At 49.4% G+C, this 22,668-nt stretch overlaps 1 protein-coding gene across 4 annotated transcripts in view; it reads right to left on the bottom strand.

Annotated features, from left to right (window-relative positions):
* PRICKLE2 (prickle planar cell polarity protein 2) overlaps positions 1-22,668 on the bottom strand; it is a 368,375-nt gene that overhangs the window by 55,701 nt on the left and 290,006 nt on the right. For all 4 annotated transcript variants that reach the window (XM_002713291.5, XM_008260882.4, XM_008260884.4 and 1 more), the window contains 3 exons: positions 6,043-6,156; positions 3,168-3,305; positions 1,136-1,339 (listed from right to left, as the gene is read on the bottom strand). In XM_002713291.5, the coding sequence (XP_002713337.2) occupies positions 1,136-1,339; positions 3,168-3,305; positions 6,043-6,156 (456 nt within the window). The remainder of the gene's footprint in view (positions 1-1,135; positions 1,340-3,167; positions 3,306-6,042; positions 6,157-22,668) is intronic.

The following is a 22,668-nucleotide window of genomic DNA, read 5'->3' as shown; positions in this document are numbered from 1 at the left end:
TCCGTTTTCCTGTTATCTTCCTAGAAGTTCTCTCTACAACATAATTAGCCTTAGACTCCAAGTTGGCTAAGTCTGATCAACCTCTTCCTGAAAGGGCGACTCTCTCACAGACGGTTAGTCAGACAGAAATGAAACCACCATGCACTGGTGGACCGTAACTGAGAAAGAGAAGTGTCACCTCTACACTGTTCCTTATAAGGCCAGACGAGCCCCCAAAACTCCACTGCACAGGAGGAAATCCTTGCTCAATACCTTCCCCAAATTGCTCCCACCAAAGTGCTCAGGCTTAGAACGTTCTTCCTTCTGCAACTTTCAAAGCTAAGCCCGGTTTTCTGTTCTATTCTGCAGGTACAATGGGGAAGAAAACCAGGCAGGGGCTGTGGGTTCTATCTTGCATTCTTCCCCAGCGAAGCCAATTCAAATCCCTCCTAGAACTCACGGTGGAGTAGCCATCGGCCTGCCTCTTGATTTTCCACTCAGATTGTCTGTAAACCGTCAGGGAGTCCAAGAATGCTCCTCATTTTCTCCTCTTCCATAACCAACCTGTCCCACTGAACTTGGGAAATGGAACCACTGCCAAGTGTCACTTAACGGCAGGGTTCCCACACGCTGACCACTGAGCTGCCACGTGGTTTCAGTGTCTTGTAGACATCACAAGTGTGGTCACCCAAATGGGATGGGTAGGAAGGCCCCAGGTGATATTATCTCACCAGCACCTAGGTCCTTTGTCACTGAGCGAAATGAGGGCCTGCTGCATTTTAAGTCGTAGGTGGCACTCACTCCTGCGGCTGCCTCCTGGGGACATGAGCTGCAATCTATCACCGTGCAATGCCTATTTTTAAAAATTCTGAACTGACCTGCAGCCGGTTGCATCCCACTCAGGAATCTGCCTGGCTACAGAAAATGCCTTCCCAGTGGGAGGCTATGAGACTGCACAGGCAGTAAGAAGTGGGCCACAGTCTACATGTTCCAGCCAGCAGGGCTGGGTGGGGCTTCCCCCTGGAAAGGGTTAACAGAAGAGAGTGGAAATGGCCTGGGGTTTCCTTCTGGGCAGAAGCCAGCAGACAACATAATGACCATGGCACAGGTGAGGGGTGACAGGCAGGCCTGCAAGCCCCCTGGAGTATGCTCTGACCTCGTCACAAGCGGCGCAGCGTGGCTTCAGGCACTCTGCGTGGTGCCTGCCGCAGTAGATCTTTCCGTCTTGGTAGAAGTAGATCAAGTCCACCAGGAGCTCTTGGCAAACGGTGCAGATGAAGCAGGGTGGGTGCCAGCAAACGCCATGGCCCGCGCGCGACGCGAACACGGCGATGTCCCCACCGTTGATCTGGCCTCCGCACTGTCAGGCAGAGAGAGACATCAGCTGAACCTCAGTCCCACCTCTCGAGTGGTAAACTCCTACCACCAACAGCTGGGGGTCAAGCACTGACTTCTTGTGTGGGGCAGCTTTTCCATGCCCCACCCCCATCCCTAACTCTCCTTTCTTCAACGAGATGATAACTGACGGAGCAAGGAATCGCGCAGCTGGGAAGCAGAGAGAGACTCCTTTATCACTTACACACTAACTTACGGGGACTTTGCTGGGGGGAGGCAAACAGGCATAGAGTGCAGGTCTCATTACTTTTCAGATGGCAGACTGCACGCAGGGGAACAGCTGAGCTTAATCCCAGGAGGTGAGCTCTGAGGACGGGAAGGGGGCGGAGCCTGCACTGCTGCATTGAAGGGGAACAGGTGCATACAGATGTGCCCACCTTCACCTGTGCTCTCTGAACGCCTTTGAGATATGCTGTCAGCCTCTTCCTCTAAGGTGTTTTCACACGGTCTTGGTGGAATTGGCACTGCTCCTCAGGCTAGACTAGGGGAAGGGAAGCTGTGGCACCCCTACCACACCTTCTCATTCATTTTCCAAAGCTCCCTCCTCTCTCCCGAAAGGAACAAGGCAGAAGCACGGAGGATGATGGTGATAGCCAGGGTTGAGATAAAGGATGTGGTGTGAGGGTCTTTGTCACGGGGTAACGTGCGAGGCAGGAGGTCCAGGGGAATGCCCTCTGCAGACCACGCTGCTGGCAGTGAACGTCCCGGCTTGAGTCCGAGCGCCGGGAACAATCTCGAAAGAGTAGAGACCACCTCCCAATCTCTCCCATGCTATGGACGTGGCATGGGCTGAAGTGCAGCACAGAGAAAGGAAATGCATTTCTCACGGCATAGTCTCTGGGAGCTTATATGAAAAGATACCATGTCACAGGAAGTACCATCCCTACCTTCCACAACAATATAGGCAGAGCTACAGTACACATGCATAATCTTACTTAATCTTCACCACAGTTCTAGAAGGTTTGTTACCCCCATTTTGCAGATGACAAAACTGAGGAAACCGACCTGGTCAGGGTGAAGACACATAAGTCAAGCTCTCAACAGGTCTTTCTGCCTCCATATCTTTGGCACTCCTCTATGCTACTCTGGGCATCTGCCTGCAAGATGCCCAAGCTTCCGTCTCCCTTAGGGGAGCCCAGCTAGGCCGGTTCCAGGAATCTGATCTGAGAGTATCAAAGGCCCAAAACTGAACACGGCGAAATCTCACATCCTACACTGCCAAATCTTTGGTCAATAGCTCCTCGGTCCCACCCACCTGGACCTTCTCTGTTACTCCTCTGCTCAGGGCTCTGGATGGCTTATTAAGGCCCTGCATGAACTCTGCCTTTATCTGCTACCCCTCCCCCATGCCCCTCTGTCGCAGCCACACGGGACAACTCACTACTTTCCTAATGCCACAGATGCCCCTGGGTCGAGGCCTGTGGCCTGCCATGTGCGTGACTCCTGCCTTACTGCACATCTGGGCTCAGATGCCTTCTTCTCGGGGTGGCGGGGGGTGGGGGGGGGGTCTTCGCGGCCATCCCCTTCATTTGCAGCCTCCTCTCCCTGCCACTGTTTCCCAGCCCCTCCCTGCTATATGTTTCCTCTTTCAGTGGCCACACTGCTCACGTGACTCCTCTCCCCACGACGCATGACCCTCACAGCACAAGACGAACTTCCCTTTTGTCCACTGCAGCATCTCCAAGCCTTGTAACCGTGCCAGGCACATGGCAGGCACTTGGCGACCCAGCTGTTGAGGGGATGTGTGAGTGACAGGATGCCAGGACAGTGGGGCTTCATGGTCCCAGGCTCACCTGCTCGCAGATAGCTCCGGTCATGGTCACGGGGAACGGCCTGACGTTCCCTCGGCCCAGGTTCTCGCGCTTCCTCTGGTTGCTGAAGAGCTTCAGCTCCCTCTTTTCTTCCTCATCCAGGGAGTTGCAGTAACGAACCTGCACAGACACAAAGCATGGTAGAGGGAGGCCACCCCGTCCCCTTAGATTCCTGAAGCCCACGGCCCAGAACACACTCACAGAAAGCCCAGCAATTTGGTTGTACGGCCCTGGCATGAGCTTCATCAAGACGGGGACAAGGGCTATTGAAACCGAGCTTCTGCTAAGGCCATGGGCTGCCCAAAGGGCTTCTGGAAGGCCGAGGGTCTGGACCTGTCCCTCACCCTGGTCCCCACCCTAAGCTCTAAGTCATCTGGTGTGGCCTGCTGCTGGGCAAGATCTAGGGAGTTCCCCCTTGTCCATATTCTGGGAGTAGATGCTTTCGCCAGCCTGTGCCCACAACCGCGACCCAAGAATGGCTCCAGGCCCACGAGCCAGAACAACGGGAATACGCTCCCGGCTCTGGCCTCTCATCCTGTCTTGGGAAAATGGGGAGACAACGGCCTGAGCTTGGAGAACTGCATCCAGAAGCATCCAGAAACAGCCAGGCTGCTGCAGGGACGCCCCTGTGCGAAGTCCCCACAGCCGATTTGCATACAGGACGAAAACCACTGCCTGCTGGTCTGTGGTCGGGTGTGTCAACTTGCAAAATGTATTTTCCTTCTTGTGAAACAGAGACTCCGATGTAAAGGGGTGGGGTTATTACAAAAGAGATTCAGCCCCAGTATTTCCTATTCTCTCCCCTGATTTATGTGCACGGTGGGAACTGAGCCATACTCTTGAACTGTTATTTACTAAGTGCTGTTTTTTTTTTTTTTTTTTTACAATGGATTCACTTCGAATACATTTATTGTGAAAGAAAGTATATTATGACTATAAGTGGAAAATCAATATCACTTGCAAAAAACAAATGGTGACCATAAAGCTAAGTAGGGTGAGAACAAAGTCCCATTGTGAGATTCTAGCCGGAGGCTTTGCTTATGGGAGATGCCGAAAAGGAGCCTCCCATGATCCTACTTCAGACTGGAGACAAGCACGAGACAGAGATCTGTGCTTGGATCAAACCGAATTTTCCTCCTTGACTATTTAACCACTGCAGGGATCTCCATGAATGGAATAGGTATTAAAAGGTTTGATGTTACTTCCTGCAGCATCCACGCATCTTTCCAAGTCTTGGACCTACCACCCGCTGGGAACCATGGTCCTAACCCCATCTTCCCTCTTTGGAGCAGCAGTTTAGGTACAAAAAGGGTTGCTAAAGAGTTGAGCTGACTTGTGAAAGATCTTCCAACTAGGATGCTTGCCTGCTCCTTTACAAGACAGCACGACTGTGCATCAAGATCGCCTTATCTGATGAAATACTGACTTTATGATCATCCTTTGCCCTCCAAAGGTCAAGTCCAATGGGCTAAGCGCCCACTACTGAGGCACATGGACAGAATTCCGCCAATAGGAAGTAGAGATCTGATGGGTCTCTTCTCATCAGAGCACTGTTAACCATAAACAGAAAAAAACTACTCAAAGGAGAAGAGCAGGTCATCTACCAAGATCAAGCAAAAAGAGTTAAAGAGAAAGCAACGTCTCCATGAGAATATTTCAGAGAGACAGAGCGAGAGCTGTAGTGATCTGAACAGCCCAGCATATAGGGTTACGCCACTGACATTTTATGGACATGCTTGTAAAGAAAGGCACACCCCTCCTGCTTGTAAAAACCCGCATTTTCACTTCCAGATCAGTTAGCTGGGCATCGGGTTACAATGCTTGCTCTCAGCTCTAAAGGAGACAGCGTTCTTTATATTTGTTTTATGAAGCTGGAAATCAGCAGCAGGACGGGGACCTGCGATCTCTTTCTAGGAGTTGCTTTGCTGGTAGAGTTTGTGTCTCGCTCACTTCCATTGACTTCTGAGGCTCTCAGATGAGCCCTTTTGATCGGAATGTGGAAAGAAGACGACAAAAAAGTACTCATTTCCCCCAGGACTGGGCTATCAGGATGCAGCGTGTGGGTGGGCAAAGTGGGCAGAAAGCGGAGTCTAGCGCTCCAAAGGGGTTTCTCCTTCCAGTGACAAATCCTATTTCTGTCTTAAATGCAGCAAGAAATAAATAGGCAGCTTCATTCCACAGGATCCCGAGTTTTAAAACTGATAGCTGCAACTTAACTCCAACCTTACTGACCCAACCGTTCCAGCATGAAGATCTTGTAAAAGCAGGGTTAGAGACTTCCCTGTAAGGATCAGTTGTGCTGGCCAGGTTTGTGAGTTCAGAAGAAAGGATAGACTGCAACTCACACGTTGAAACATACATGCGATGCCCTGGCAAGTCCAACCTCACCCCGAGAAAAACACACAGGTCTGGAGCCCTCGGTCTGCATGTATGACCACCTAGGGCAGTGCATTTAATAAGAAATGATGCCAAAAATTCCAGCCTCACAACATTTTTGCAAGGCTGAGACTGGCCCGAGGGATCTCGGTCATCATCTCTATAACTACACAGGCCAGCACAGGACACAGCCCGCACGTGAACTTCACGATTTCGGTGCTCTCCAGCTCCCCTCCCCACCCCATGCCCCAACATCAAGCAGTGTCAGCTGTGAAAGCTACGACATCATGCAAAGGCCTCTTGCCTCTTGGGTCACACTTTCCAGAGGCTGTCGGCCAGTTTCTTTTTGGCTCTTAGGAAAGTGGGTAAAACCGAAAACGAAGTGCCAGAATTTTCCTTTGGCCATCTTACTAACCCCAGCCACGAGATCATGAAAAGGGGACCGCTGGCCCAAGAGCCACAGCCCCCTCTGGCCTCTTACCTCATTGTCATGGGGCGGGAGCTGATGCAGCAGCTGCTTGATTCGCAGTTTCTCTCCAGGGCTGTTGACATAAGGGACCTTCTCTTCTGGGAGGCAGCTATAGTACTGGTGCACCTGAAAGACGGAGCACACGGATCATCTGTCCGCTCCCCAGATCACATGCCCTCTCCCAGGGCCTGGGAAGAAGATGCACCAGGCAAGGCGCCCCCCACCCCCACCTCTGGCTCCCATTGCCCGCAGCCTTCATGAAACTCAACAGTCACGGAGCTCACACTTAAACACTCAACTGCATTTCCCACATCTTGAGAAATTCCCTCTCTCTGCCAAGTTAAAATACAGCCAGCGAACTTTCCTCGAAAAAGAGAAATCGGCAAATCGGCTGGCAGACCCGGAGGGTACAGCTTTCTCGGCAAACTCCCATAAGCGCTGGCTTTACCATGTTCTCCGTGAGGCTCCAGCCTGGGACGCGCCTCCCCAGCCAAAGGGATATGTCAGTGCCTGCCTCGGCCTCGCAGCCAAACCCAGGCTCTGGCACTCGGCAAACTCCTGGGTACCTGAGCCTCCACCTACGCAAAGAGCTCGCCAGGGTTTGAGCCGTGTGTCAGGCAGGCAGAGGTTGACAGCCACCAGAAAGAGACTCGGTAAATCCGGGACGCAGAGCATGTCATGAAAACTCTTCGTTACCGTGAGGATTTTGGCACATCCTAGACTGCTCTTGTTAACGACTGTTAGGACACATTCCTGCGCCTTCTGAGATGCAGTTAACCCTGACATCCGGCCTGGGACACACCAAGTGTCTAATGGTGCTTCAGAAACAACACACAGGCTACCATCCCATCTGGCTATATGCTAAACCAGAGGCGGGGGGAACCAAACTGGCCCAAACAGAAGGTGTGCCATTAGACAGGAGAGGCACAAAGAGAAAAATGCCACAACACAAGCTCTGATAATGTCATGGAAGACACTTTCCCATTCCTCTTCTTGGCATGATCGGTTCTTGTGAAACACTGCACACTCATTCAACCAAATGGAGGAGGCACAGACTGGGGGCTCCGCGCTCCTCACTCTCCTTTCCACGCCCCACATTTGGTCTCATTCCTTTGTGTTGAGGGAGGCTGGGGTAGAAACAAAGGCTTCGGGAATGTTGGGGTGAAGTGTTGCGAAAGCTCGGTCTACTTTGATCTCCGGCAACTAAGTCATGGTGTTCAAAGAGAAAGAGAGAAAGGCTTTGTGATGACAAGGCCTTAAAAAATGTGAAAGCCACCTCTATTTTCGTAACTCATGATCGCAACCGGTCACCATCATGGGCCTGTTGTCCTGCTCATCACATCCCAGAAGCAACCGTCCACGGGGTGCCCGTGGCAGACTAGCCGGCTCTCCAAACGCAGGGTCCCTGGAGCTTCTCCCTGGAGACACCTGGCAGGCAGCCACGGCCCCGGACTGGAAGGAGCAAGCTCCGGGTTTTGAAGGCAGCCCACACACTGCCAGCACTCCCCGCGAAGAAAGCAAAGCGCAGACCACAAGAGAGTCTGGGATTAAGAGCTGGCTGCTGGCACACGACCCTGGAACGTCCTGGGGACTGGGCCTGGACCATATGCCTCATCAGATCCGGGCCAGGTCTAAGGATGCAGGCCCGGTCTCGGAGTCCTGGGGGAATGGCCCTGTCTCCCAACTCACAGGAGCGCTTGGAGGAGGTCTGGCTGCGCCACCATTTTGCAAGTTTTACAACTCTCGATAGTCACAGAACACCACGAACAACTGCCACGGAGTCCAGTTGGAACCTGACCGAGCCAGCTCCTGCTTGCCCCTCAATACAGTCACACCCCTGTCTTCCCTTCTCAGAGCACAGGCATCCTGGTGAGCCCTCCTGGATCACCAGCTCAGAGCAAGCCCTCTGGAAGACAGAACCAGGCTGACCCAGGCGGGCACATCCCCGCGCCTCCCACTGCATGGCCAGCGAGCTCCAAAGGCCCCGTGACGGCACTGTCGTTCCTCATCCCGGGTCCCGGGTAAGTTACACCTGTGCTCAGAATACTCAACCCCAGCCTAGGATGATCACGTGAGAGAGCGGGAGCACAGGCTGTGGCCCCCAATGCCAACAACTCACAGGAATGTGTGACAACCATCAGACTTCCCATCCCGGCCTCTGGCAAATGCTGCAGTCCAGATGCTTCTGGAACTTTCTTCCACTGTAAACTATGAAGCAACATGGCTGGCTTGGAGAGCCAGACCTAACCTTAGGGCCACTTAGCTTGGCCCAAGCAAGAAAAACACAGGGCAAGGATACAGACAATTTAAACCAGTTTGATTTCAGAGGGAAAGAAGAAAAAGTTAGATCAGCAAAGAGGTCCCATTTTTTCAGGAAACCCAGCCAACAGGAGGGCTGGGGGGGAGGGGGGAAATAAGATGCCACTGGCAGGTGACTGACAGCAGACTTCTCACCTCTCTAAGCCCAGTGTCCTCTTCCCTCTGCACTACTTACTCTTTCTCTCCTTTCTCTCTCCCCTCCCTCTCCCCTCTCTCTTCCTTCTCTCTCCCCTCTCTCTCCCCTCTCTCTTCCTTCTCGCTCCCCTCTCTCTCCTTTCTCTCTCCCCTCTCTCTTCCTTCTCGCTCCCCTCTCTCTCCTTTCTCTCTCCCCTCTCTCTCCTTTCTCTCTCCCCTCTCTCTCCTTTCTCTCTCCCCTCTCTCTCCCCCCTCTCCTCCTCCTCCTCCTCCTCCTCCTCTTCTTCTTCTTCTTCTTCTTCTTCTTCTTCTTCTTCTTCTCTCTCTCTCTCTCTCACTCTCACTCTCACTCTCACTCTCACTCTCACTCTCACTCTTTCTCTCTCTCCAGGTCTGTTGCCCACCTTCTTAAAGCTCTGGGTTTGTCTCAGCACTTGAGCTAACACAGCTTCGGTTCAGGGGTGTAGATCACAGACCCACTAGCTTTTTTCAACTCCAAGTTCCCCAGAGAAGGGTCCTAATGTCCCAACTCGGGCAGGGGCCCCAATCAGAGATTTGACAGAAGAAGTTCAACATGTTTAAAAACTGGAGTATAAAGGAATCCCAACCTGACCTGATTTGGTTTATAAAGGTGGAGTTGGCAGTGACTGAGAGCTCCAGAGATATTAAAGAATAAAAACGTATGTTGGCATGCTCAGGTCCATAGGTCCATCCTAAAGACACTGAATTCCTTTTTGTAAAAGCGTCTGCACTTATCTTTTCTGATATTATTTATTTAAAAGTGTTATTTGAAAGAAAGGCAGAAAGAGAGAGAAAAAGAGAGAGAGGGAAACAGAGAATGTGTGTGAATACCGAGTGATCCTTCTAGGGATTTATTTCCTAAATGCCTGTAACAGGCAGGACTGGGAACTCAATCCATGTCTCCAAGGTGGGTAGCAGGCCCAATGGCTGCAGCTATCATCCATATCTGCAAGGGTCCGCATTACAGAGGTCAGGGCTGGGTATGGAAGTCAGATACTCAGATGTATCACATGAGCATCCTAACCAGTGTCTTCACTGCTACATCAAATGTCTGCCCCAAGACACTGATTCCTTTTTTTAAAGATTTATTTATTTATTTGAAAGGCAGAGTTACAGAGAGAGGGAGAGACAGAGACAGAGAGGTCTTCCACCTGTTGGTCCACTCCCCCAAGCAGCTGCAAGGGCCAGGGTGGAGCCCGGCTGAAGCTCTAGGAGCCTGGAAGCTTCTTCCAGATTTTCCATGTGAGTGGCAGGGGCCCAAGCACTTGGGCCATCTTTTGCTGCCTTTCACAGCCATTAGCAGGGAGCTGGGTTGGAAGTGGAGCAGCTGGGACAGGAACCACACTCATATAGGATGTCTGCCACGCAGTGGTGGCTTTTATACCACATCGCCGGCCCCCAGATGTTGAACTCTTAAGTCCTTGGAGAGCACGGTTCCCTGTTTCTTGGACACCTTGCAATACCTTGTATGACTCAAGCCTACTGATAAACACTGAACATTTGTCCTTTCTACTAGGATTCTAATGTTGCTCAAATATAGAATACACTAAAATTTTTCTTACAAGGTAATCAACAGTTTATTGGGTGACTTAACAACTTATGTAGTTGGTGAGATCTATTTACGTTCATCAGCAAACTGCCAAAGCTACAAATCACATGGTCGGTGAGCTGGCTGGCTTGGAGGAAGGAGAACGAGTTAGTTTAGTGCTTTGTGACTTCCAGTCCTTTCTAAAGCTTGTTCACGTCCAGGTGAAAAAGTAATCCCTGTACTACTGGCTTCTGAGTCTCCTCCCAGTCTGCAGGTGCTGGACTTTCCAGGTTATTCATGAGGAAAAGAGGTTAGCAGATGGGTGCGCATGAGGGACAGTAACTCTCTTATACCCCCAGCCTGTCTCTGGTTGAATGAGCTGGACTCGGGCTGCCTCCATAGCAGAACTGCTGGCCAGCCCCAAACAAATGCCAGTGGGAACAGGAAGTGGGAAAACTTCCTGGCACTCTGAACATTAAATTCAGCAGCACCCTTGAAAATCCTTCAGATCACTCATTTAGCTCCAATATGTTTTACCTGTTCAGTTTTAAGTACCTAAGCAAATCCAATAGACCGCTGTCCATGACAATCATAACCAAGCTTTTACCCAGTAGGCAGGAAACTTTTTTTCCTCCTATGTGTAGAGAGCACCTTTCTTCAAAAGCAAGCCTGTAGAATGTGCTAGCAAGTTTGCTCCATTTCAGCATTCCCAGGAAAAGGTGTCCTGTGACTGGGCTCTGGGTGATGTCACACCAGGTAGATTTCCCTTTAACAAACAGCATCTGGAGCGTGGTAAACCGGCTTAGGGAAATGAGATAGCTGAGGGCTTTAATTTGAGGTGTTGCTGCCCATCAGGGAGGCTGGCAACAGCTGCAGCCGGTGCCAGGCGGATGGTGAGAGGTTTAGTCAGAGTGCAGACAAACTACAAAGCAAGGCCTCGCCCACTGGCAAAGACTGGGCTTGTCAGAGGGAGCTGCACACTGAACGACGTTTCTATCTGGGCAGAGAGACGGAAGGCACAGAGAAAAGTGCATACCAAAACAGCGTGCAAATAAAAGTGTACAGAGCACTCCGTGTGGATTAGTGATTCTTAGCCTTTTAGCCTGCGTTAGAACCTGAAGGCTTCAGAAAACACAGATTTCTAACTCTGTAGACCTCAGGCGGGGCCCCGTAAGTTGCATTTTTCATCACTTTTTGGGTCCTGTAGCCATACTTTGAGAATGTGAGGGCTATGTGGCTGTTCTCCCTCAACAACCAGCCCATGAAGTGGTCAGGCCAAGGATGAAATACCTTTTCTCCAAGAGGCCTTCAGGAGATAAAGAAACTGTTTGACTTCACTCAATTGTTTTTTTTAGGTGTCTGTTTGCACACAGGCATATACACACACACACATGCACACGAATTAAGCCAGGGGATTCCACCGGCTTTGGCAAGAACAAGACGTCCGAGGCCAAAGTGCTCAGCCTTCCCAGTGGGAACATCGTCTATGTCTCAAGCATTCTTATCTTAGCACAGGAACCCAAAAAAGGCAAGTCCGAGGTTCTCGCTGATCTCCGCAGCGGCTGTTCCTCAGTGCCTAAATAAAGCCAGGGATCAATGACCTATTTATTGACTTGAGTGGCTCTCACCCCGGGCCTGAAGCGCTTTGTATGTAGTTTTGTTGGCAACGCTTCCCCACACCCTGGAGGTGGGCATTTTATACTCATCAGACGGAAGATCACAGAGTTAAAAACTGGTAGAAGCCGGCACCGTGGCTCACTAGGCTAATCCTCTGCCTTGCGGTGCCGGCACACCAGGTTCTAATCCCGGTCGGGGCGCCGGATTCTGTCCCGGTTGCCCCTCTTCCAGGCCAGCTCTCTGCTGTGGCCAGGGAAGTGCAGTGGAGGATGGCCCAAGTACTTGGGCCCTGCACCCCATGGGAGACCAGGAGAAGCACCTAGCTCCTGCCATCGGATCAGCGCCGTGCGCCGGCCGCAGCACGCCAGCCGCGGCGGCCATTGGAGGGTGAACCAACGGTAAAGGAAGACCTTTCTCTCTGTCTCTCTCTCTCACTGTCCACTCTGCCTGTCAAAAAAAAAAAAAAAAAAAAACACAACTGGTAGAAGCATCTTTGAACTTGGCCTCCTCATCTTCCACCTCTGTTATTCACAGATTCTTGGACTTCTTTATCAAGAAAACCAGAGACTGGCAGAGGGCTCGGAAGGGAGACAAAATCCAGGTAGAGGAGATGCCCAGTGTGTCTGAATGGCTGACTACGGCAATGCTCAACACATTTTCCTTCGGTGTTCTCTAACATAACCAACACAGCGTTCCCAAAGAAACCCCAAGTGGCCTGGCAGTAAGTAAAAAGCATTCTCGGCGTTATCTTTCCTGGGGGGAGGTATGTGGCACGTGGGGTTAAGCTGCCTTTGGGGACGTCCGCATCCCACAGCAGAGCTTTGGTTTCAGTCCGCCTACTCTGCTACTGATCCAGCTTCCTGCTAATGTGCACAGAAGCAACAGGTGATGGCCCAAGCACTTGGGTCCCTGCCACCCACAAGGGAAACCCTGATGGAGTTCCAGGCTCCTGGCTCTGCCTGGAACTATTGCAGACATTTGGAGAGTGACCCAGCAGTGAAAGATATCTCTCTCTCTCTCTCTCTCTCTCTTTCGCTTTCAAATAAAAAAATAAACAAATCTTAAAGACCACAACAGTCTTTCCACAACATCATGGCATGCTGGTGTAAGAGAGTCATGTTACAGACGGCTGCCCACTCACATCCACTGTTTTACCTACAGTATCAATATGCCCACATGCCCAGCCAAGAATAGTATTTCTGTACCTTCCTAGAAGCCACATGTGGCCAGGGAAATACACTGCGGTCAGTGACATGCAAGGTTCTAACTTCTGGGAGCGTTCTTTCCAAGGATGCCAAGCAGTTAGCAAAAGACCATTTTTCTTGCCCATTCCTTTCTTTTCCTGCTTGCTGTATGGTACATAAACAGAATGGCTGGAGCTCCAGCAGCCATGCTGTATCATGAAGTAACTTTAAGAATGGAAGTCATCAGCTGAGGATGGTAGGACAGAAATTAGGAGTGGGTTTGTTTTCAGTTCCACTTGGAGCCACCATACCACCCCGGGATTGCCTATCACTCAAGTTCTTTTACCAATAAGAGCAATCAACTAGTTCTTTCTTTACAGTCTCTGTTTCTAAGACATGAAATGCAATTGCTAAATGATAATACCAGGGGCTCCTGAATCATCACTGGTCCTTTTTTGAACACTATGTCTAAAAAAGGAGCCCAGAACTCTACATTCTGTTATTTTTTTAAAAAAGATTTTACTTATTTATTTGAGAGGCAGTTACAAAGATAGAGAGAGATAGAGAGAGGTCTTCCATCCATTGGTTTACTCCCCAAATGACTGCAATGGCTGCAGCTGGGCCGATCTGAAGCCAGGAGCTTCTTCCAGGTCTCCCACATGGGTGCAGGGTTCCAAGGACTTGGGCCATCTTCTACTGCTTTCCCAGGCCATAGCATAGAGCTGCATTGGAAGAGGAGCAGCTGGGAGACGAACTCATGCCCATATGGGTTGCTTAGCCTACTATACCACAGCACTGCCCCCCAACAAAGTCCTCGTTTTTTTATTTGTAAGTCAGAATTACAGAGAGGTGGGAGGGGTGTCGGTGGAGAGAGAGAGAGAATCTCCTGTCCGCTGCTTCCCTCCCTAAATGGCTGCAATGGTCAAGGATGGGGTAGACTGAAGCCAGGAGCCTAGAACTCTGACAGAGTCTCCCACGCCTCCATGTGGGTGCAGCAGTCCAAGCACTGGGGCCATCCTCCCTCTGCTTTCTCAGGCCCACGAGCAGGTGGCTGGATCAGAAGCAGAGCAGCTGGGACTGGAACTGGTGTCCACATGGGATGTGGGCATCTCGGGCTGCAGCTTAACCCACTGCACCCTGTAAAACTCGGTGTTCCTAACCAAGCCCTCACACTACAGCAGGAGAAACGCCGGTCCAGGGGAAGGCAAACCCACGCCCACATGACAAGGGCACGGGCTTCCGCAGCGCCCTCTCTGATGTCAGCTGGCACATTCGCAAGGTTTATCTCCCATGCTCCTTCATACATAGTTGGAGAATGTCGAGTAATCCATGCCAGTCTGGGCCGACAGTATTCGCAGCGCACCTGAACCTCTCGGGAGGCAGGGTGCACAGAGGAGCCCGAGTTCGCAGCCCGTGGTGGCTTTATGAACAGAGCAGCTGCAGCACAGTCCAGTGGCGTGACAGCTACCAGCAAGGGGGGATGGGCTGCTTCCGAGGCTCCGTTTGTTGACTTTGGCCCCGCTTTCCAGAACTTCATCACCCAAGCGAGGGAGGAAGAGTGCAGAGCGGCATCTAAGTGGTGGCGCGGCACTAAGTGTGGCCCCTGTTTTCTCCTGGAGACCCACATTCCAGTGTTAGCTGCCCCACTCAGGACGTGACTGGGGAAACAGCAGCCCAGTACCTAAGCCCTGAGCGCTGTCTCCATCATGTTCGCACTCCCCCGGGCTCGGGATCAGGATCAGAAGCAACAGCTCCTTGGGGTCCTCTCCATGAGGCATCTTTCAGAGACTCCTTTCCGTTGCTCATTCTTGACCTTCTAACGGAACAGCAAACGCTGCCAACTCTGGGTTTAAACCGGTCCACAGTCCGGTCACTCTCTACCGCCCCCTTACGGCCAGCCTAGCGCTGACGACGGCTGCCCTGAACTACTGTCATCCAAATAAAAACATCAGGAGTGAAGACATTCATACATCTTTAATCTAACTGTCTTCAAAGAACATGTCAGATGGCGACAAATGAGCCACTTGTTATTTCTGTCTTCCCTCTAGAAAGGGACTGTGCAGGGCACTGTTCTCTAAAAGAACCAAAGAGCGCTGAACACTTGGTTAGTGCTGCACACGGGTCCGTGGAATGGATACATCCTGTGCTCCGACTCATCTTTCTCCCAGGCTGACTTATCAAAGGGTTCGGACAGACACATGCAGCAGCAGAAGACACAGGTGGGGTGTCTGGAGGCAGCAGAGGAAAACTCGCCTTTCCTTCCACCACAGCACTTGCTGCTGCTTCAAAGACTTGGGGCGCGGAGTGGGTGGAAGAGCAGTAAGCAAAGGAAGCGGGAATGAACTGTCAGCGTACTGTTCTTTAAGGGGAAGACGGAGGAACAACAGGGAGTTCTTTTCAGATTGAGATAACTCTGTTCAGACAAACAGGAACACAACCACGCAGCCTCCGAAGCGGGTGCTGTAATTCACAAGCACACCATTGCTTTTGCTTCCTTATTTGTTATCTCTCTCCTACTGACTCTTTTCAATTTGTCTGGGTTTTTAAAATTTTGTATTTACAATACTCCATGTTCGGTTAGAAAATACTTTCCATTTAGTTGGACACACTACTTCACAGTCACTTTAAAGTGTCTTAAAGAAAAATTCTCAGGAATGAAAGAACTTGGAGTTCAAATACCTTTCCTTTAAAGTTACCATTATCCAGAGACTCCTCCATCACATTCTACCAACACACTCTTGGCAAAATGTTGCTCCTTTTGCACACATGCCCTACTAAAAATTCCCCAGTAGTTGTTTACTTTTTGGAGGGACAACAATTTCAATGTTGCCCTTAAACCTGATAGACACATTTATACATATGTATAAAAGCAGATGGCTATATCTTACAGTGGTTATGTGTTGTTTGGGCTCTGGGATCAAGTTCTCTGAGTTTGAATAATGGATCTAGTGCTTCCCTGTGAGTCAATGTGTCCATCTATAAAATGGGGACAATTACATTTACCGTGAAGTCATGCTATCAGGCTCAAATGATACAACGTAACCACCACATAGACAGGCACACTGTGAAGGCTGCTTCAAAAAGTCTGTAGAAAATTAAATGATAAATTGATCTGGCACAAAAAATTATGGAATCCATCCAATATAGATTCCATCAATCAATTTAAGACCCTGTATGCATAGATTTCATAATTTTTGGACCACAATTAGTTTCTGACTCCACATTCCACGACCTTTTTGAAGTGCCTTCATGTAGCTTAGCTTTGAAGCCATCTAATACCTAACTCGCCAATGTCCATGCTACAAGCACAGTGCATTCTCCTCCAAATTCATACATTAAATCCCTACCGCCCATGCGTAAGTGTGTTTGCAGACAGAGTCTTCAAGGAGGTAACTAAGGGGAATGGGGTTACTGAGGGTCCCATCCGACAGGACCACTGTCCGTGGAGGGGGAAGAAAAGACAGCATGGATGCACACACACAGGGAAAAGCCTCCTGAGGGTCCAGCGAGACGAACGCTGTCTCTAAGTCAGGAAGTCATTCTTGGACTGCTGGCCCCCAGAGGTGTGAGAAGATAAACGTGTCTGGGTATTCTGTAATGCCGCGTGAATACAGGAATATAATCTGCTACACGCAGGAAGCAGTTAAGCTCTTGCAGAGAAAGGACACACACAGGTTGAACAAGAAACGGCTCTGGGGCCGAGAGAGGTTATACTTTGGTAGAGTTTGTAAGAAGCCAAATGACTGCAACACAAAGGTTGAACAATACAAAAGCCATCAAAAGACAGACAAGCACCACAAAGGTTCAAACAATAAATCAAGTACATGCTTGCGACACTCGCCAATGGCAGGGGTATGTACGTCACCAATGTGACCTCACATCGGTCAGGGATAGGCAGTAGCACACCATTATACGGTATTCCCACCTAGCAGACGTAACAGACGGGGCTGGCGCTGCAGCACAGAGGGTAAAGCAGCTGCCTACGATGCCAGCGTCCTATGCAGATGCTGGTTCGTGTCCTGGTTGCTCCATTTCCGATCCAGCTCCGTGCATTAGCACCTGGAAAAACAGCAGAGGACCGTGCAAGCCTCTGGGTGCCTGCCACCCATGTGGGAGACCCACAGGAAGCTCCTGGTTCCTGGCTTCAGCCTGGCCCAGCCTGGGCCGTTGCAACCATCTGGGGAGTGAACCAACAGATAGACTACCTCTCGCTCTGTCTCTTCCTCTCTCTCTGTAACTCTTCCAAATAAACAAACCTTTTTTTTTAAAGATATGACAAAAAAATCATAAAATACAGTAAAGTGAGTACAAAGTGATGAGCTTCGGGTTTTCACTACCTTTGCTTTTGACATATTGTGTTCAGCTGTAAGTTTACTTAATCACAGTTTTACAAATGCATACTGAAGTGGCTTTCAGAATTCCTGACAACTCACCAATCAGCTCCTACACAGCAGGAGCCGGCTTGGGTGCTTTGCTTTCAGAAACTGACATAGTTTCTTGGGCAACATCTCTTTAAAACAGTGAAAAGACCAGACCGCTCGAAGAGCCGCGTGCAGGGGTTAAACAGCTAAAGGACACTTTCAAGGGGATGATGACAGCTTCTCTGTGGCTCTCCAGCTCCGCCGTCGTTAGTAGTCCTGGCAAATCGCACCCTAAGCTGAGTTATCCCCTCTGGTCGCATGGCTTCAGGCCCGTCGTGAATTCCAAATCCCTCCTCTACATCTCCCCAGAATTCTGCCGCTTCTCTCATTGGCTTTTGCTTTCCTCCATTTTTTTTTTCCTTTCTAAATCCCCAGCCCTAATGCAGAACTGAAAAACCCTTAGAAGTATCCATGTACTGGGAGGGGCTTTGTTTTCTCTTTTAGGATACAGAGTATGTGATCTGGATGGACTGTAGCTCTCCCCGATGAAGAAGAGCCACAGCGGAAACTTCCACCCCAAATCTTGAAAAAGCACTTCTGTTTTTAAACTAGTAAATAACTGTCCAGAGATCTCCCTGTAGGTCCGTGGTTCGTACTCGCAAGACAATTAAAGGCCCCCTAATTCCGGGATGCTACTCAAGTTATCAGCTACAGTATTATTTACTTGCAACGTGGGAGAACGAAACTGCATTAGGTGTTTGATGTTTGAGTCCAGATTAGGACTAATGCTAAGTCTCCGACTTCGGCCAAGTTATCTAGGTGCTCGGGGCTTCCGTGTACTCGTCCTTAAGCCTAGAATACCTGGAATTATCTCACAGAAGTATTAGGAGGATTAAAGGCAACAACAGGATGAAAAACACTGTGAACTATAATGCTGCATATAACTAGTAGATCAGGATTATTATTGAAAATAACAATACCCTTGGAAATCAGAAATGCATTGGGCTGCAGGTAATAATGACCTGAGGATAGCGCTCTACGTATGAGTTCATATTTCATAAGACCATCAAACACCCATACTCTTCCCGTCTCTCTGTACCTACTACCCTATGGGGTTCACAGCACCTATTCTCAAGATGGCAAAATGATTGCTGGAGTTCCAGACCTCACATTCATGTTCCAGGGAAGAAGATGAGGAAGGGTAAAGGGCAAAAGACCTATTTCCCAATTGGTGGAACAGCATTTACTGCAAGTACCAACAACCTTATAGTTAGAATCTCCGGGCGAGATCTAGCTAAGAGGGAAGCTGGAAGATGTAATCCTTGGAAGGGCGCATTGCTGCTCAGAACAAAATCCGATTCTGTTGGTAAGAAGGGAGACACTGAGACTGGGGTACCTATGGATCGGTGTCTGCAGTCAAGATCCGAGATGTGGTTTACCACTTCCTGTGTCCTAGACTCCTTATGAGTATCCAATTTGGCTTCTTTCGTGTGTGTTTTAAGTCATTTTAGGAATTTGACTTCATACTTCAGGTAAAATGTAATTAGCCCACTTGCCTCCCTATTATTTCTTTTTTTTCTTTTTTTTTTTCTATTTTTATTGTTTTTGACAGGCAGAGTGGACAGTGAGAGAAGAGAGAGACAGAGAGAAAGGTCTTCCTTTGCCGTTGGTTCACCCTCCAATGGCCGCTGCGGCCAGTGCACCACGCTGATCCGATGGCAGGAGCCAGGTGCTTCTCCTGGTCTCCCATGGGGTGCAGGGCCCAAGCACCTGGGTCATCCTCCACTGCACTCCCTGGCCACAGCAGAGGGCTGGCCTGGAAGAGGGGCAACCGGGACAGAATCCGGCGCCCCGACCAGGACTAGAACCCGGTGTGCCGGCGCCGCAAGGCAGAGGATTAGCCTAGTGAGCCGCGGCGCCGGCCATCCTCCCTATTATTTCTAAGTGCAGTGTCACGATGTCTTGAAAAACTGTGTGAATGAAGGTCTGAAAACAGACGCAGCTGACATCCTAGGGCCAATGCAACTTTATTAACTGTCCTGATTCTTAACCAACGCATGCTAACACCTGAAGGAAGAATTCTGTCTTGAGGAGACTGGAGCTTGCTGACCCCAGGCGGGGGCTGCAACCCCATTCTAGGATATGGTCTGCAGTCAGTTCGCTTAAACGCCGGTTTCAGCTCCGCACACGAAGGTGCTCACTCACACACACACTGCAAAGCCCCACTGCTGAGCCTGCAGCCTCACCAACCTACCCTGCCCCACGCGCTTGCGATGGATCACAGACGCGACTGCAAGAATTTGTTCTCACTTGTTCCAAGAGGTCAACAGATCAGCCAAGGCAACACCTTAGCCTACAGATCCAAGTTTACACAGGGTCATAAAACTTTGAATGCCTTATTATGTTGTTCTGGACAAAAAAAGAGGAGGAAGAAGCTTTGGATAGGGTGAGCTAGATGATGCCAAAGTAACAAATGCAACCAACATCTTCCAGGCTTTGAACCACAGTTGCTGTATAATTAAAAAGTCATTTTTGAGCAAACTATTGTAGCTTAACTCCGGCCATTGCGACCATTTGGGGAGCGAACCAGTGGATGGAAGACCTTTCTCTCTAACTCTCCCTCTCTCTGTAACTTTACTTCACAAGTAAATAAAGCCCTATTGTTAAGATTTATTTTTTATTTATTTGAAAGACAGTTACAAAGAAAGGCAGAGAGAGCGAGACAGAGAGAGAAAAGTCTTCCATTCGCTGGTTTACTCCCACAACGGCTGGAGCTGAGCTGATCTGAAGCCAGGAGCTTCTTCTGGGTCTCTCACGTGGGTGCAGGGCCCAAGTACTTGGGCCATCCTCTACTGCTTTCCTAGGCACATCAGCAGGGAGCTGGATGGGAAGTGGAGCAGCAGGGACTCAAATCGACGTCCATATGGGATGCCGGCGCTACAGGCCAGGACTTTAAGCTGCTTTGCCACAGCAGCCAGCCCCAATAAATATAATCTTAACATCATCATGTCAAACAGAAATTGCACTAATTAAGCGATAATTAAGCAGTAATTCTCCATTTCTCCCTTTCGACAGCCACAGTAACCTCTAACCTACAACCTGTCTCTGCACCTGTTTGAGTTATTTCCTATAAATAGAATCACACAATGGCCCGTGCCTGGCTTATTTCACCTGGCATAATGTTTCCAAAGTTAATTCATGTACTCCCCATTGATGGCTGACTAATATTTCACTGCAGGTACAAGCCACATTTTGCTTATCCATTCATCTACTGATGGAGCTTGGGTTGTTGTCATCTTTTGACTACTATGAATGACACTTGAAGAAACACTGGTGTTTCAATGACTGATTGAATCTCCTCTTCCAACTGTTTGGGTTATATACCTAGGAGTGGAATTGCGGTCCCATCAGTTAACACTGTTTAGCTCTCTGGGGAACTGCCAAATTGTGTTCCATAGCAATGCTCCACCAGCAGGTGCAGAGGCTCCAGTTTCTCTGCATCATGGCAACAATGATTATTTCCCATTTTAAAAAATTATGCAATCTTCCTGCCACCCCTATAGGAGACTTGTATTTAGTTCCCGGAACCCCATTTTGACTGTGGCCTACCCTCAGTTATTGTGGGTACTTGGAGAGTGAACCAGTAGATGGCATTTTTCTATCTCCTTTTCTCATTTTTACTCTGTGTCTCTCTTTGTCTAACAAACAAGTAAAACTTTAGACAAAATCTATTGCCATCTTGGTAGACATAAGGTGGCATTTAATTGTCATTTTGATTTGCATTATCCTAATAATGAATGACGCTGAGTATCAGTTCATGGGCTTCTTGGTAATTTATACATTTTTAGCAGATATGTTTATTTAAGTCCTTCCTCCATTTTTAACTGAACTATCTTTTTGTTGGTGAACTATTAGGGTTCTTTATATATTCTAGATATAAAACCCTTATCCACAGCAGTTTTACTTCTCACTCACTCTGCTTCTCTCACACGGGGTGATGGAGGCTCTATAATAATATGCACTTCCATGGTGATGGTAGCAGAGAAACGCCGGCCGGAGCGGAGACCTGGTGATTAGATGCCTTCCCCAGGTTGAGATGCATGTGGCTTCTGTTCACATTTCAGGGGTGAATGGAAGTCAGGGGGTCACATCTCACTGGAAGGGGAAGGAAGGTGAGAAGGCACATCCCTCCCCTGTGCCTAGAACAAGATGGAGCCAATTCATTTGTACACAGCCCGAATCCCTGCCACAACAGGGCAAAATGGGCTGCTGTGTGAGCAAGATGTTACCTGTCGCAAAGGCGAGGACAACGGATGGTCTGAATTCGTGTCCTACAAAGTCACTGCAGACACTGAGTCGGTGAATACTCACCGCTGCTCCCAGGGTACAGTTCCTGTGGTCCCCAGTCATGTGTTCATGTGTGTTTCTAGCCGGCATCATGGCACAGTGGGTTAAGCTGCTGCCTGTGACGCCGGCATTCCCTAAGGGTGCCGATTTGAGTCCTCGCTGCTCCACTTCCAGGCCAGCTCCCTGCTACTACACCTGAGAAAGCAGCGGAGGATGGCCCAAGTGTTTGGGCTCCTGCCACCCAGATGGGAGACCCAGATGAAACTCCTAGCTCCTGGCCTAGCCTTGGCTGTTGCAGCCATTTGGGGAGTGAACCAGCAGATGGAAGACCTCTCTCTTTCTGTAACTTAGCCTTTCAAAGAATTAAAAAAAAACTTAAAAAAAAAAAAAACTCATTGAATTAATATTGTTCAATCATTAATACTGAACTCATGGCCAACAATACTGTTAACTCACACTACTTCCAAATACACTTTTCTCCCTAAAGCATATCACAGCCTTCTTGCTCTTAGAAACACTACTTATCTTGCAGCCAAAGCAAACTAAGCAAACACATACATACCCGATGCAAAAAAGTGACACCAAAGTGAACACTTGTCTATTTTTTATATATATATATATACATATATATATATATATGTATTGTAAGATAGTCACAAAACATACCAGACACCGGAGTAAGGGAAAGGGATTATTGGGGAAAACCCAGCAGGCCGGAGAGAAGGGGCAAGGAAGGAAGGGAGAGAGAGAAGGAGAATGTGAGAGAGACAGAGAGGAGGGGAGCTAGTGAGGAGAGGAGAGAAAGCGCAGAGAGACGAGAGACAAGAGAGGAGAGGGGGAAGAGGAGAGAGAGCCACGTGTTCAGGAACAGGTCCTTTTAAAACTTTACGGGAGGGCAGGCAGGGAAGCAGGAGCAGCGAATCCCATTAGGCTGGGGGTGGAGCTTGACACCGGTGGGTGGGCCATGTGGCCACCTGGCTTCCAGCAATGGCGGTAGTGGCTAGAGCCTAGGATGGTGTCAGGGTGTAGATCGTGCCATAGATAAAACTGCACCATTTTCCTAATCTTATCTTATCTAAAATCTTATCTAAAAATCTTATCTAAAAATATATGTATGTATTTGTGA

Source organism: Oryctolagus cuniculus, chromosome 10 (genome assembly GCF_964237555.1).
Source record: "Oryctolagus cuniculus chromosome 10, mOryCun1.1, whole genome shotgun sequence".
Taxonomy (NCBI): Eukaryota; Metazoa; Chordata; class Mammalia; order Lagomorpha; family Leporidae; genus Oryctolagus; species Oryctolagus cuniculus.
The sequence above is the reverse complement of the archived record's forward strand: the minus strand, read 5'-3'. Positions and strand labels throughout refer to the sequence as shown.